The 16,675-nt window shown below is 47.0% G+C and overlaps 1 protein-coding gene across 1 annotated transcript in view; it reads left to right on the top strand.

The window, feature by feature from the left end:
- LOC126174871 (dual oxidase) overlaps positions 1-16,675 on the top strand; it is a 557,146-nt gene that overhangs the window by 441,023 nt on the left and 99,448 nt on the right. Inside the window, exons 7-8 of the mRNA XM_049921282.1 lie at positions 2,834-3,070; positions 14,574-14,770. Coding sequence (XP_049777239.1) covers positions 2,834-3,070; positions 14,574-14,770 — 434 coding nt within the window. The remainder of the gene's footprint in view (positions 1-2,833; positions 3,071-14,573; positions 14,771-16,675) is intronic.

Genomic DNA, 16,675 nt, shown 5'->3' with positions numbered 1-16,675 from the left:
GTCTTAACAGATGTCCTACCACCCTGTCTCTTCTTCTTGTCAGTGTTTTACATATGTTCCTTTCCTCGACGATTCTCATTGGATGCCATATCAGTCCATCTAATTTTCAACATTTTTCTGTAGCACCACATATCAAATGCTTCGATTCTCTTGTATTCCCGTTTACTCATAGTCCAAGTTTCGCTACCATACAATGCTGTGTTCCAGACGAACATCCTCAGAAATTTCTTCTACACGTTGAGGAATATGTTTGATAATAGTAGACTTCTCTTGGGTAGTAATGCCCTTTTTGACAGTGATAGTTTGCTTTTATGTCCTCCTTACTCCATCCGTCGTGTGCTATTTTGCTGCCTAGGTAGCAGAATTCCCTAATTTCATCCACTTCATCGCCAATCCTGATAAGTTTCTCGCTGTTCTCATTTCTGCTACTTCTCATTGCTTTCGTCTTTCTTCGACATACTCTCAACCTATATGCTGTACTCATTAGACTGTTCATTCAGCAGATCCTGTAATTCATCTTCACATTGTCATCAGCGGATCATATCACTGACATCCTTTTTTATTCAATTTTGCCCGCCTGCTTAGCTGAGTGGTAACGTGCTCGCCTCCCAAGCAAGCGCGCCCGAGTTCGATTCCCGGCCGGGTTGGAGATTTTCTCCGCTTGGGGAGTCCGGTGCTGTGTTGTCCTCATAATTATTTCACCCTCATAACCGTCGCGCAAGTCGCCCACTGTGGCGTCCACTGAAATAAGACTTGCACTTGGCGGCCGAACTTCCCCGGATGGGGCCTGCCGGCCAACGATGCCATACGCTCATTTCATTTTTTTCTTCAATTGTAATTCCACTCTTGAACCTTTCTTTTAATTCCGCCATTGCTTCTTTGATGTATAGATTGAACAATAGGGGTGAAAGACTACATCCCTGTCTTACACCCTGTTTAAATACTCAGGTCTTTCACTGCTCTTTCAAATGCTTCTCGCACTATCATGCTCCGATTTCGTCTTCACTTACGTCCTCTTCTCGTTGTATAATATTGCCTTCATGTTCATCTCCCTTGTGTAGAAAGGTAATATACTACACTACTGGCCATTAAAATTGCTACATCACGAAGATGACGTGCTACAGACGCGAAATTTAAACGACAGGAAGAAAATGCTGTGATATGCAAATGATTAGCTTTTCAGAGCATTCACACAAGGTTGACGCCGGTGGCGACACCTACAACGTGCTAACACGAGGAAAGTTCCCAACCGATGTCTCATACACAAACAGCAGTTGACCGGGGTTGCCTGGTGAAACGTTGTTGTGATGCCTCGTGTACGGAGGAGAAATGCGTACCATCACGTTTCCGACTTCGATAAAGGTCGAGTTTTAACCTATCGCGATTACGGTTTATCGTATCGCGACATTGCTACTCGCGTTGGTCGAGATCCAATGACTGTTAGCAGAATATGGAATCGGTGGGTTCAGGCGGGTAATATGGAACGCCGTGCTGGATCCCAACGGCCTCGTATCACTAGCAGTCGAGATGACAGGCATCTTATCCGCATAGCTGTAACGGATCGTGCAGCCACGTCTCGATCCCTGAGTCAACAGATGGGGACGTTGGCAAGACAACAACCATCCGCACGAACAGTTCGGCGACGTTTGCAGCAGCATGGACTATCAGCTCGGAGAGCATGGCTGCGGTTACGCTTGACGTTGCATCACCGACAGGAGCGCCTGCGATGGTGTACTCAACGACGAACCTGGGTGCACGAATGGCAAAACGTCATTTTTTCGGATGAATCCAGGTTCTGTTTACAGCATCATGATGGTCGGATCCGTGTTTGGCGACATCGCGGTGAACGCACTTTGGAAGCGTGTATTCGTCATCACCATACTGGCGTATCACGCGGCGTGATGGTATGTGGTGCCATTGGTTACACGTCTCGGTCACCTCTTTTTCGCATTGACGGCGCTTTGAACAGTGGACGTTACATTTCAAATGTGTTACGACCCGTGGCTCTATCTTTCATTCGATCCTTGCATCACCTTACATTTCAGGAGGATAATGCACGACCGCATGTTGCAGGTCCTGTACGGGCCTTTCTGGATACAGATAATGTTCGACTGCTGCCCTGGCTAGCACATTCTCCAGATCTCTCTCCAATTGAAAACGTCTGGTCAATGGTGGCCGAGCAACTGGCTCGTTACAATACGCCAGTCACTACTCTTGATGAACTGTGGTATCGTGTTGAAGCTGCATGGGCAGCTGTACCTGTACACGCCATCCAAGCTCTGTTTGACTCAATGCCCAGGCGTATCAATGTCGTTATTACGGCCAGAGGTGGTTGTTCTGGATACTGATTTCTCAGGATCTCTCACATGTCAGTTCTAGTGTAATATATTTGTTCAATGAATACCCGTTTATCATCTGCATTTCTTCTTGGTGTAGCAATTTTAATGGCCCGCAGTATACGTATCATACGTCGTACTTCGCTATATTTTTTGTAGGTGGCCAATTCTTCATTGATACCGTACAAAATCTGTATCACTACACTACTCTAGAATTAAAAAACACTTGAGAAAACTGTGAATTTTTTTTCATTTTTCTTCTCCATGAACTTTAATTTTCTTAGCAAATGTCCTCTTTTTTCCATTACTGTTTGCTGAACCTACAGAATGAAAAACATCGGTGTCAGGCAAAACCTTGTCCCACTGCTTTCTCAAGTACTACTTCCCTTTCGACTGTTTTGCTGCCTATGGGCACAGTTGCCAGGTCAGTTTGTGCACGCACTATTTGGGAAGTTCGCCCTGCATTGCGAGACCTGAGATGGCTGTCTGCCTTGCAGAACATCATCGCGTACGAGTACCTGCCGGCGTTCATGGGGGAGGCGCTGCCGCCGTACGAGGGCTACAAGCCGGACGTGCACCCCGGCGTCAGCCACGTCTTCCAGAGCGCCGCCTTCCGCTTCGGCCACACGCTCATCCCGCCGGGCATCTACCGGCGCGACGCCGCCTGCCGCTACCGCTCCACGTCGATGGGCCACCGCGCCATCCGCCTCTGCTCCACCTGGTGGGACTCCAACGTGAGTACAACCGTCCAGGGCCGCGGGCCATCTGGCCTGCGCTCTAGGAATCGCACCACACGAATCTAAAATAAAAAAATTCGTATCTATTTGTTTGTTTATTTGTTCGTCTTTCGTGCGTTCCTGCACCATTCATCCGATTCCTATGAAACTTCGGTCATAGTATACTCTTTGAAGGACATCCAGAGTTGTCAAAGTTTGTGGTGACGCATAAACCCACTCAATTTATATACGGGGCATTCAAAAAGAAACGAGACGGAGGCATAATTACAGACACCAGTACCTGTATGTTAGAAGTATTGACCCTGGCTGTTGAGACTCTTGTCCCACTGTGACACAAGACAGTGAATGGCTGTCTCACAAAATTCCCACGGCTACAATGTTAGCCAGTTCCGTACGTCGTCCGGGGTGAATTGTTTGCCCCTCAGAGCCTTTTTAAGGGGGTCAAAAATGGCGTAATCACAGGGAGAGAGGTCCAGACTGTATGGAGGGTGGCCGAGAATCTCCCATTTGAATTTCTGCAGGAGTGCCGCGACTTTGTTGGCCGTATGAGGTTTTGCATTGTCGTGGAGCAGAATGACCCCATGGGTGAGATTGCCTGGTCGTTTCGATTTGATCGCTTGACGAAAGGTGCTCAAGATTTGCGAGTAACGCTGGGCATTCACTGTTGTCCCATGCTGCAGGAAGTGAATCAGAATGGATCTTCGTCAAAGAACGCCAGCATTACCTTTCCTGCACTCGTGTGGATGGCCTTGGCTTTTTCTGGTGGTGGTGTCCCTGGATGCTTCCACTGGAGACTTTGTCGTTTTGATTCTGGTTCGAAGTGATGACACCATGACTCATCGCCAGCCACCACTCGTGCCAGGAACGCATTCCCTGAACCTCAATCCGACCACGGCAGCTATGGCTTTCACTGTCACTGGGCGGTCCCGGGTAATGACTGCATCCTCCAGCTGGACGATGTCATCGGTAGTGCAGTGTGGTGCTCCACATCAGCAGTTCACGACACCCGTCCTTCCCTGAAGCGTTTGTGCCACGCCTTGACTCTTGCAAGGGACATGCAGTGTTCGCCGTACACTTGTGACATTTGTCGATGAATGTCTGTTCCTCCAACACCTTCCGCTGTCAGAAAACGAACAACACCTCTTTGCTCTTCTTTTGACACCTCCTTTTCACTGTTTTCAATGCGACTGGCAGTACTGGACGACTGATGCATGTTGCTGCTAGCTCTGTACAGTCACGTGACGTGCACGCGTGCTCTCTAGCGACGGGCTGTGAACTTCCTCGCTCTGGTCGGAACCACACCTCGTTACACACGCCACGATATTACCCTCCTGTTACCGGTCTTCGCATTCCAGACTCCGGCTCGTTTCTTTTTGAACGCCTCTTATACTTGACAAACCCTTTATTTGTATAAAACATGCACCATGATTATGTAGATTACCTTATACGTTGTGTTGCACTGTACGCATCCATGGCCTTGTACTCTTAATATGACATACTCTGTATATTTGACATATATCCACTATCATGTTTAATTTGTGGTGTGTCGGTTAGGCCTCTTTTATATTCTGCACTATGCTTTTATTATTTTTATTCCTTGAAAATTTCATCATACCTTTTTAATATTTTTATTTCTTGATAACCGCTTTATATATACACGTTTTGCCTTTATTCTTTGCTTTATACCTGGCCTAGCTCAGTTAATACCTTTCATACAGTTTTAGCGCTCTTAGTAGCGGATGGCGTTTGGGAGAAAAAGTCGGGGCATGGCTATGTTGTTAGCTATGATTTCTTCGGTTGTCCCTTCCGCCCTCGATAATAGTTCTGGTGGCGGACACTCTATAACGTATATGTTTATTAAATCGTCCCATTCCCGTTCGCGCGGCAGGCCGTTGACCGGACTTCCGGCGATATGGGCACTTAATAGTAGGCTACTTCTGAGGTTCAAAACTTGGCTTTATATGGCATTTGTGTCTTCATTTTAATTTAAGCAGGTACCACATGTATAGTCGTTTGTAGTTGGTTCGTAGATCACATTACCCTGGTAATAACTGTTTACACTGACAAGCCAAAACATTATGACCACATGCTTAATAGCTCGTTGGGTCTTCTATGTAACGCAATATATCAACGATTCTACGCATCATCGATTCTACAGTTCGTTGGTAGATTTGTGGAGCTATATGGTACCAGGTGGCTACGCATAAGTCACGTAATTCCCGTAAACAACTGGTCACTGATTTCAGTACGCGGTGATGGCGCTCGAGAGCGACCCAGAAGGAAACCACCGGATTTACGTCAGGCGAATTTGGTGGCCATGATATTAACACGATTTCCCTATCATGCTAATACACTCCTGGAAATTGAAATAAGAACACCGTGAATTCATTGTCCCAGGAAGAGGAAACTTTATTGACACATTCCTGGGGTCAGATACATCACATGATCACACTGACAGAACCACAGGCACATAGACACAGGCAACAGAGCATGCACAATGTCGGCACTAGTACAGTGTGTATCCACCTTTCGCAGCAATGCAGGCTGCTATTCTCCCATGGAGACGATCGTAGAGATGCTGGATGTAGTCCTGTGAAACGGCTTGCCATGCCATTTCCACCTGGCGCCTCAGTTGGACCAGCGTTCGTGCTGGACGTGCAGACCGCGTGAGACGACGCTTCATCCAGTCCCAAACATGCTCAATGGGGGACAGATCCGGAGATCTTGCTGGCCAGGGTAGTTGACTTACACCTTCTAGAGCACGTTGGGTGGCACGGGATACATGCGGACGTGCATTGTCCTGTTGGAACAGCAAGTTCCCTTGCCGGTCTAGGAATGGTAGAACGATGGGTTCGATGACGGTTTGGATGTACCGTGCACTATTCAGTGTCCCCTCGACGATCACCAGTGGTGTACGGCCAGTGTAGGAGATCGCTCCCCACACCATGATGCCGGGTGTTGGCCCTGTGTGCCTCGGTCGTATGCAGTCCTGATTGTGGCGCTCACCTGCACGGCGCCAAACACGCATACGACCATCATTGGCACCAAGGCAGAAGCGACTCTCATCGCTGAAGACGACACGTCTCCATTCGTCCCTCCATTCACCCCTGTCGCGACACCACTGGAGGCGGGCTGCACGATGTTGGGGCGTGAGCGGAAGACGGCCTAACGGTGTGCGGGATCGTAGCCCAGCTTCATGGAGACGGTTGCGAATGGTCCTCGCCGATACCCCAGGAGCAACAGTGTCCCTAATTTGCTGGGAAGTGGCGGTGCGGTCCCCTACGGCACTGCGTAGGATCCTACGGTCTTGGCGTGCATCCGTGCGTCGCTGCGGTCCGGTCCCAGGTCGACGGGCACGTGCACCTTCCGCCGACCACTGGCGACAACATCGATGTACTGTGGAGACCTCACGCCCCACGTGTTGAGCAATTCGGCGGTACGTCCACCCGGCCTCCCGCATGCCCACTATACGCCCTCGCTCAAAGTCCGTCAACTGCACATACGGTTCACGTCCACGCTGTCGCGGCATGCTACCAGTGTTAAAGACTGCGATGGAGCTCCGTATGCCACGGCAAACTGGCTGACACCGACGGCGGTGGTGCACAAATGCTGCGCAGCTAGCGCCATTCGACGGCCAACACCGCGGTTCCTGGTGTGTCCGCTGTGCCGTGCGTGTGATCATTGCTTGTACAGCCCTCTCGCAGTGTCCGGAGCAAGTATGGTGGGTCTGACACACCGGTGTCAATGTGCTCTTTTTTCCATTTCCAGGAGTGTAGAATCACTGTAGCACGATTCTGACCTCGATACAGGGACAACTGCTGAAAGATGACGTCGTCAGGGAAGACATCAAGCATAAAGGAATGCAGGTGGTTCGTAGTTGACCTGGTGGCTTCGATTACTGCCAGAGCAGGAGAATGTCTCCCAAAGCGTAATACTGCTCCCACCAGCCAGCTTCCGTTGCGCTCTGAACGTTTCGAGACGCCGTTCACTTCGATGGCGGAGACGGCGGCGTTTGTGGAGACGACCATCGACCTAGTGTGGCAAAAATGTTATTCACCTGAAGAGCCGCCACATTTTCATTGATCAACGGTCGAATCCCGATGGTCCCGTACCCACAGTAATCATAACTGACGATGTCGTTGGGTCAACAAGTGAACGCGGTGGGGTGGTCAGCTGCGGAGCTCCATGTTCAGCACTGTACGATGGACGGTGAGCTCCGAAGCACTTGCGCGTGCACCAGCATTGTACTCTTTCGACAGAGATGTCACAGATCGTCATCTACCTTGCCTTACAGAGCAGACAAGCCTTCAAAACCCACTTTCTGTGAAGCCTCGTGGACATCCAATCACTTAGCGCCTAGTGGTAGTTTCACTGCGTTTCTACCAGTTTCCGTAGAGGCCCGCGACAGTAGCACGTGGACATTCGGCCAGCTTCGATGTTTTCGAGATACTCGTTCACAGGTTCTGGGTAATAATAATCTGTCCTTCGACAAAGTCGCTTATCTCACTGGGTTTCTCCATTTGCAGCGCGTGCCTTCGCTAGTGTAATTCCCCACCCGTCTCTGCTCGGTTTACATACTTTTTTTCTTACTGCGTCACGTGGCCGCACCACCAGGAGGCATCCAACCTTGTAATGGGCAGTGGTCGTAATGTTTTGGCTTATCGGTGTATTTCTATATACTTTCATGATTTGCTCGGTTAGGCCTCGTTTACACGGTGTGGTGCTGGCTGACTCAAAGAATCTTCACATGCCTCACCCGCACGGAATCTCTCATGCTACTTCATAAATTTGATGAATTTTGTACATGACTGGGGCAATGCTCTCGTACACAATCAAGATATGACCGGACGTTCACATTTTATGGAACCCTCTAATTTTCATTAATTTTGTAAGGTATCCCTCTTAGTTCCCCTTTTTATTTTTTTTATTTTGAATTTGAAGCGCCTGAAGATGGGATTTACATCCTGAAACCCGAGTCGTATGGACGATTTTATCCAAACACAGGATTTGTCAGTTACAACTGGAGCAGCTTTATTCATCTTGAAAAATTTTGGTGAGTTGTTGTGCGTATGCCTGCGAAGGTTCCTGTGGGGGAAAGAATCACCTACCCTCATAGGGATGGGGCTGAATACGGGAGACACAGAAGCTTCATTCAGGAACGTCTCCATCAATTTTAATCGAATATTGTATAAATATTATTTGTACAATTACACTAGTAATAATACACCACACGTAGCGGTAAGGGTAAGGTTGTGATGTCATATGTAAAAATGTTCGATAACGACCGATGTTATTATCAAAGCCATAGTTTTCGGCGTCACTAGACTTTTTGGTGGCAGTCGCTATGACGTTTCACACCTAGAATAGGGGTAGTGGGACGGGGTATAAGTATAGTGACATATCAACATATCTCTATTAGATTTTCTGCCAAAATTGGCACACATACCGCCTGTTGCCTGTATAAAGTTACTGTAACAGACACCCTAGAACGCCTATTACAGAGGGCTTGGGAAGATAAGGAATGACATAAAAGCATAACTCATGAAAGCCTGGAGCAATGTGTGCCAAACTAACTCGTTATCTGTATAGAAATTGTGGGAGTAAGATACCTCTAGTACCGCTAGGCGCGGATGAAAAGGGGTAACGTGTAGAAAGTCCGAAAAAGAACTGACTGTATTTTTTTCCTGCTATCAGTAGACTTGGAAAAAAATTAAAATATAAAGCGCCATCTGTCTCTTATTTGCGTTGTTCAATACTTCAACCACATCATGGGAACGAGCACTGCAGCGAGCCAACAATTTTGCCAGCGTGGTTCGCGGCCAAAGATTGTGCCAAACAGCCCAGCACTCTCTGGAGTCGCACAACGTAAAAGACAGTTGCCAGCAACAGTCATTTTTTTCGAAATGACAACGAGTTACTGACAGAACTCAGAGGAAACTACAGGTCGGAATTCGCTAGAGATACAGATGAAATAAGTTAGATCTTTGTAGTGTCTAGGAAGCCTGCATACGCGGTTCGCTAGACAAGCAATCAAATAAGTCGTATTAATGAGTTGTATTACAACAAGAAAATTACAATACATAACTTTGGCAATGACACAGATGTGTCGCAAGCTAAGGGTGACATAAAAAACAATCAATCTTCTTAAGTATAAACAATCACAAGCCTGTGCTACATAGAGAGTACAACTGTAGTGACTAGAATTACGCTGCTGTCGAAGTCGCTAATTTTGAAGCTGCTATTAAACTGGGCCGTCGCCAGTCGGTCGCGCCGCTTATCCTCTCCACATAGGGGCCACTGCTGTCGCGTTATCGTCCTGGAGGAAGGTCCAGTCGGCGTGCTGTTGGCTGACTTCTTCTCACAACCTTCTCTTCCTTGTCTTTCCCGACTGGCGTGCCGGCGCTTGATTTTACGCCATAACAATCTTTGTGAAATATTTATATACGTGAGAAATACAGGGTTAAACACCTAAAACTTGCGCCGCATTTCGATTGATGTGCTGTTTTCATAGAATGAATTGGTAGTCAGGGGCTTGTGTCGTTAGCCAATAAACAGATTGTAATACTATTTAGAAAGTGTATTTTTTCGCAAACGTACACCTTTTTGAATGAAAGAACGCCTGCCGACACTAACGAACTAAAATTAGGGTTAATCAGAATATCAGTGGAGTTTGTTGCAGGATTACAGTGCGATCGTTTACGAAGTATCGTATTTTGGAAAGTTTCAACGCCGACACTTGTTGGTGCCATTCAGTCTGCGCAGTTTCTAGGTACGATGTTGTTATGTTTGCTTACCGTTTGCTTGTGTGTGCACTGCTGCTTGCTAGTCAGCTGGCGTGTCACAGTCCGCGTAGTAGATCATGAGTGGACGGTTGGATTTATCAAGGCATAAGAAGCCGACATGCCCATGGTGTATGGAGAGTGCAGGAAAAATGTAGTTTGTTCTTGTGCGGTGTATGCGGCAAGATATCCCAATAGACGTCAACCATCTCGGCAATTACGTGAAAGTGATATTGTAACACATATACAACGTAACAGAAGAAGGCAAATGACGACAGAAGATGGGAAATTAATGTTCTTCCTGCTGTTGCAGTTGGACCGCAAGTTCAGTCCCGCGCAATCGCACGAGGAAGTGGCATTAGTCGGGCAAGTGTCCTGTGCATTCTCCATCGACAGAGCACAGTGACTCAGTATCACTCATTGTGCGGTGAAGAGTCTTCGTGGTTTGTAATGCTTAGTAGTGGTATTAGTAATTTACGTTATTAATAAAAATATTTGAAAACGTACTGATTATTTCGCAGGAACAGAATGATGCTGATATCCAGCGGAAATAAGCATATTAAGTACAGATAAAACACCACAATTAAGCTTGAAATAATTCACTCAGAGCTACTCTAGTCACAAGAGTGGAATTTTCAATTGCTGTAAGTTCTGAAACAGTTACTGATATTAAGTGAAATACTTCTGGAAAGCAAATTGATGTATGGACGTTAACGGGTTGTCAGTTTTATAGTTTACCACAGACGACTGTTTGGGCCAGTTTTCTGACAACAGCTGTGAAGTTTTATATTTGCCTTAATTACCTGATATTAAAGTGCTCAACAAACAACCGACACTCCATCTTCGTTTGGGATGCACTGAGAAAATAAATTACAGTCTGTCAGCTGCTCCCCGGCATCAGCCACAGCTTCCAGGAACAGAATCGACTGTCGACAGCGCTTTGAGCCACTTTATAGAGAGCATGCCATTTCGATATCTAGCATTCGTGGCAGCTGGAAGTAACCACACATCCTATTAACTGTTTTGTTTTTTAGTTTTTAGTGCTATAGGGTGGAGCAAATAAAAGTGGCCCGGAAAACAGAGGTCCAGAGTAAAAAGAAACACAGCAGAGTAAAGGAAATACAGTATTAACCTGACTACAGCACATGTTGAAAGTGACCACCATTTATCTCTTGGCACTTCTGGGCCCTGGTCAACAAGTTGATGAAGGCGGATCGAAGTTGGACAGCTGTAATTGCTGCAGTCACATCCGAAATGTTCTGCTACAGCTCTTGAATACTAACAGGGTTGTTGCGGTACGATACACCTTAGACCTGAGGGCTCCCCAGACAATTAATCGCACACTGACAGTTTAGGTGAGCTGAGTGACCAGCTAGGCTAACAACTCTGTGAGGCGTGAGATTGTGTAAATGTGTTCCAAGGTTACGCTGTATAGGCAGTTGCCATCCTGTTACAACTAACTGCTGTAGCTCTTTTCCCCCGTTAATGCTGGCACAAATTCACGTCCAATCGTGTCCATTCGTTCGGGTCATTCTTATTTGCCCCATTCTGTATTTTCATTGCCCGAATATGAGCAACTATACCTCCAACATGTTAACATGGTGACAGATCTGTGCAGGCCTGACCCCGGTTTGTATTTATTAGACAACATTGCATACTTCAACGAGCACACCGCGCACTGTTTCCGAATATTTGACAAGGGCAGTTATTTTCTGCGACATTTTGTATGCTCCGTACCCATTTGCCTAACACCATCTAATATCAGCCAAATCTGAAGATGCGTGAATCAGGCTAAAACCGTCATTGGTAAATGAGTAATAATTACAACACTGCAACAAAGACTGTTTTCTTCTTCATCATATATTACTGGTTGCAGTACCATCCGAGCTAAGAGCAGGAAAAAGTTTAATCTCCTTCTCTTTTTCTGGCCATTCTCCCTCCCCTCTCTCTGCCTTTCTCCTCCTCCATAGCTCTGTCTATGTCCACCTTCTCTGTCTGTCCATCTCGTTGTTCCCTCTTCTCTCTCCATGTTATCACCCCCACCCTAATAGAAAGTTGCTGGTCGTCATCCCCACAGTATTTCTTTCCAGATAGTAACTAATGTCTGTGCCAAGTTTGGCTGAAATTGATCTAGGGACTCAAGAGCAGCTTTTACTCGTAGCTTTAGCCGCTTAATGACATGTCTGATATATCTTTCATATACACTCCTGGAAATGGAAAAAAGAACACATTGACACCGGTGTGTCAGACCCACCATACTTGCTCCGGACACTGCGAGAGGGCTGTACAAGCAATGATCACACGCACGGCACAGCGGACACACCAGGAACCGCGGTGTTGGCCGTCGAATGGCGCTAGCTGCGCAGCATTTGTGCACCGCCGCCGTCAGTGTCAGCCAGTTTGCCGTGGCATACGGAGCTCCATCGCAGTCTTTAACACTGGTAGCATGCCGCGACAGCGTGGACGTGAACCGTATGTGCAGTTGACGGACTTTGAGCGAGGGCGTATAGTGGGCATGCGGGAGGCCGGGTGGACGTACCGCCGAATTGCTCAACACGTGGGGCGTGAGGTCTCCACAGTACATCGATGTTGTCGCCAGTGGTCGGCGGAAGGTGCACGTGCCCGTCGACCTGGGACCGGACCCCAGCGACGCACGGATGCACGCCAAGACCGTAGGATCCTACGCAGTGCCGTAGGGGACCGCACCGCCACTTCCCAGCAAATTAGGGACACTGTTGCTCCTGGGGTATCGGCGAGGACCATTCGCAACCGTCTCCATGAAGCTGGGCTACGGTCCCGCACACCGTTAGGCCGTCTTCCGCTCACGCCCCAACATCGTGCAGCCCGCCTCCAGTGGTGTCGCGACAGGGGTGAATGGAGGGACGAATGGAGACGTGTCGTCTTCAGCGATGAGAGTCGCTTCTGCCTTGGTGCCAATGATGGTCGTATGCGTGTTTGGCGCCGTGCAGGTGAGCGCCACAATCAGGACTGCGTACGACCGAGGCACACAGGGCCAACACCCGGCATCATGGTGTGGGGAGCGGTCTCCTACACTGGCCGTACACCACTGGTGATCGTCGAGGGGACACTGAATAGTGCACGGTACATCCAAACCGTCATCGAACCCATCGTTCTACCATTCCTACACCGGCAAGGGAACTTGCTGTTCCAACAGGACAATGCACGTCCGCATGTATCCCGTGCCAGCCAACGTGCTCTAGAAGGTGTAAGTCAACTACCCTGGCCAGCAAGATCTCCGGATCTGTCCCCCATTGAGCATGTTTGGGACTGGATGAAGCGTCGTCTCACGCGGTCTGCACGTCCAGCACGAACGCTGGTCCAACTGAGGCGCCAGGTGGAAATGGCATGGCAAGCCGTTCCACAGGACTACATCCAGCATCTCTACGATCGTCTCCATGGGAGAATAGCAGCCTGCATTGCTGCGAAAGGTGGATATACACTGTACTAGTGCCGACATTGTGCATGCTCTGTTGCCTGTGTCTATGTGCCTGTGGTTCTGTCAGTGTGATCATGTGATGTATCTGACCCCAGGAATGTGTCAATAAAGTTTCCTCTTCCTGGTACAATGAATTCACGGTGTTCTTATTTCAATTTCCAGGAGTGTATTTAATGTATTTCACATATATTTCACCTGTATCTGTAGCAAATTTCAGCGTGCAGTTTCATTTTTACTCATCTATATGTTTATGCCGTCATATTTTCTGAATTATATGTCGTACAATAACATAATTTTGTAGATAAATTCAGCCGCATGTGTGGATACTATGTGCGAAGTTTGTTGCGAGTAGAGTTAGTTGCAAAGAAGTAATAAATTAAAACGTCGTGCCTGGTGCGGTTGTTACTGTACAAACAGCGAAAATGTAGTATGTGATTCCTTTTCATATTTTCGAAAACATTTTCGGTAAACAGCCCTCACTTTCACAGTTGTACTGAAAAACGAGTCTAGATTGCAGAAATCACATTTACCGTTGACCGGTCGCAGTCCGAAGGTGGACCATCTTCACACCGTACTCCAAGGTTAATGTGTGGAGACGGATCGATGGAGCAGGAACTGCAGAAGCCTCTGGAGACTTCTGCAATTTCTTCTGAGTGGATCCGTCTCCACAGATCCGTCTCGACACATTAACTATGGAGTACGGTCTCGAGGCGGTCCGTCTTTGGACTGCAACCGGTCACGAATAAAAGAGATTTCTGCGATCTACACTGTTTTTTTAAAGTTTTTTTTCCTTTTACGATTTTGTGAGGTTGTCAGGGAGAAAAAGATTCGTAAAGGATTACATTCTGTGTAACATTTATTGTAAGTCACTAAGTGCTCTCATTCTGAAATACTGTATAGCTAAAGTGTGGGTATTAGCGCGTCGTGGGCTACACTCGTTTTTCACCCCCTCCCCTCTGATAGGTAGCTGGCTCTTACCCCCACAACGATTCTTTCCAGACGTAAGTGATGTACGTGTCACGGAAGGCTGAAATCGGTCTAGCGGTTTACGAGGAAATTTGGAACATCTATCGATAAATTTTTGTAATATGTATGGACACAAAATACGACCTCTTAGACTGTCTGTATCAACTATGAGGTTACGTTTCAAGGGTTCCTGTTTGTCCACGATGTTTGCGTTGTTGCTTGTCATATTAAACCTGTTACTTGCAGAACGGTGTTCGACAAAGAAGCGAGGACTGAAAAGTGAGTGTTTTCGCCGCAGGACGTGCTGTCGAACAGCTCGCTGGAGGAGCTGCTGCTGGGGATGGCGTCGCAGATCGCGGAGCGCGAGGACACGGTGCTCTGCTCCGACGTGCGGGACAAGCTGTTCGGCCCCATGGAGTTCTCCAGGAGGGACCTGGGCGCGCTCAACATCATGCGCGGCCGCGACAACGGCCTGCCCGACTACAACACCGTCAGGTCAGCTGCACAACACGCGCCTGCCGCCTAACCAGTCTCAGTTTCTAAGACATTCTTCCGATTTCACATGAACGTGACTCTTACACGAATGTACACTGCGTCACAAGAAAAGCGAAGCACTCATAAAGGGAGGAGGAAACAAAATGAAGCTCCACGGGTTGGGGGGGGGGGGGGGGGGTATGTGATGTTATTTCATTGATTAAAAAATCTAGTGAAATTTGCAAATAACTTGGCAGCATGAGCCCAGTTATCAGTATGACGTTACACCTCTTGTGGCTGGATAAGCGAAGCATTTTAAAAGACTTAAGAAAGGCAAGGCTTCCAGCCCAGACTGTATACCAGTCACGTTCAATTCACAGTATGCTGATACAATAGCTCCATAGTTAGCAATCGTATACAACCGCTACTCGTAGAATGTTCCGTAGCCAAAGGCTTTACAAGTGACTTCTAATTAAACTGTGTGCTTACGTAGTATCGTCTCAGTTGTGTGACTGGATTTCTGATTTCCTGTGAGAAAGGTCACACTTCGTAACAACTGACGGAAAGTCGTCGAGTAAAACAGAAGCAGTACCTGGGGCTCCCCAAGAAAGTTTTATGCGCCCTCTCTTGTCCTTGATCTACTTAAACGATTTAGAAGACAGTCTGAGCAGCCCTCTTACATTGCTTGCAGAAGATACTATCATTTACTGTCATGTAAAGTCATCGGCTGATCAAAAACGAACTGAAAAATTATTTGGACCATATATCCCAATGATGGAAAAAGTGGTAATTGACTCCAAATCATGAAAAGCGTGAAGTTATCTACATGACCACTAAAAAGAATCTGCTGAATTTCAGTTACACGATAAATCACACAAATCTGAAGGCTGCAGACTCAGCTAAATACTTAGAGATTACAATTACGAATAACATTAATTGGAACTATTACGCAGATAATGGTGTAGGGAAATCAAAACCAAAGACTGCGATTTACCGGCAGAACACTTGGAAAATGTAACTGGTCGGCTAAAGAGACTGCATACACTACACTAGTCCGCCCTCTTCTGGAGTAGTGTGGGATCCGCATCAGATAGGACTGATGAAAGACATTGAAAAAGTTCAAAGATGGCCAGTTTGTTTTGTATTATGGCAAAATAAGTGAGAGAGTGCCACTGATGTGATACACGTACTGCGGTGGCAGTCATGAAAACAAAGGAGTTTCTCGCTGCAGCAGGACCTTCTCATGAAATTTCAGCCACCAGATTTCTCCTCATAGTGTGAAAATATTTTGTTACCGCCTACATATACAGGGAGAAATTATCATAATAATAAGCACGGAAATAATCACGTGTTCGTTTTTTCTTCACGTTGTTCGAGAGTGGAACGGTAGAAAAGTAGCTTAAAGGTGGTTCGATGAGCCCTCTGCCAGGCATATATTGTGAACTGCAGAGTAATCATGTAGAGTAAATGTAGATACACCCACTGATTCCATTGGGAAGGATGCCATAATGATGCAAGCTCGCCGAGAAATGGAACAGGCCCATTTTAATGCAAGACTTCACTGAGGTTAAGGATATACTTTTTAGAAAATGACCCTATGATATATACTGAGTATCCCCTTCGACATGCAAATCGCCCCACTATATTTCGCAAGTATGGTAATGATGCAGGTGCAAGGAAACAGAATGGAAGATTGGCCTTGGCAGAGAAACCGTGGCTGTAGATCTTGTATTAAATTAATAAACAAGAAAGTATCGTGGGGGACAACTGGCTACTGGAATGAAACAGGAATTCAGAACCATTATAATTTATTGACAAGTTAATCGAGTAAATGACGAAAACAAGCAAACAATTTCTTTCTCTTACAAGAAATTAGTGTGGAACTTATATTCATGGAAATAATCACGTTAAACTGTTAGGATGAGC

The sequence above is a fragment of the Schistocerca cancellata genome, chromosome 3 (genome assembly GCF_023864275.1).
Source record: "Schistocerca cancellata isolate TAMUIC-IGC-003103 chromosome 3, iqSchCanc2.1, whole genome shotgun sequence".
NCBI classification, from domain to species: domain Eukaryota; kingdom Metazoa; phylum Arthropoda; class Insecta; order Orthoptera; family Acrididae; genus Schistocerca; species Schistocerca cancellata.
This window is presented reverse-complemented; position numbering and strand designations above follow the sequence as displayed.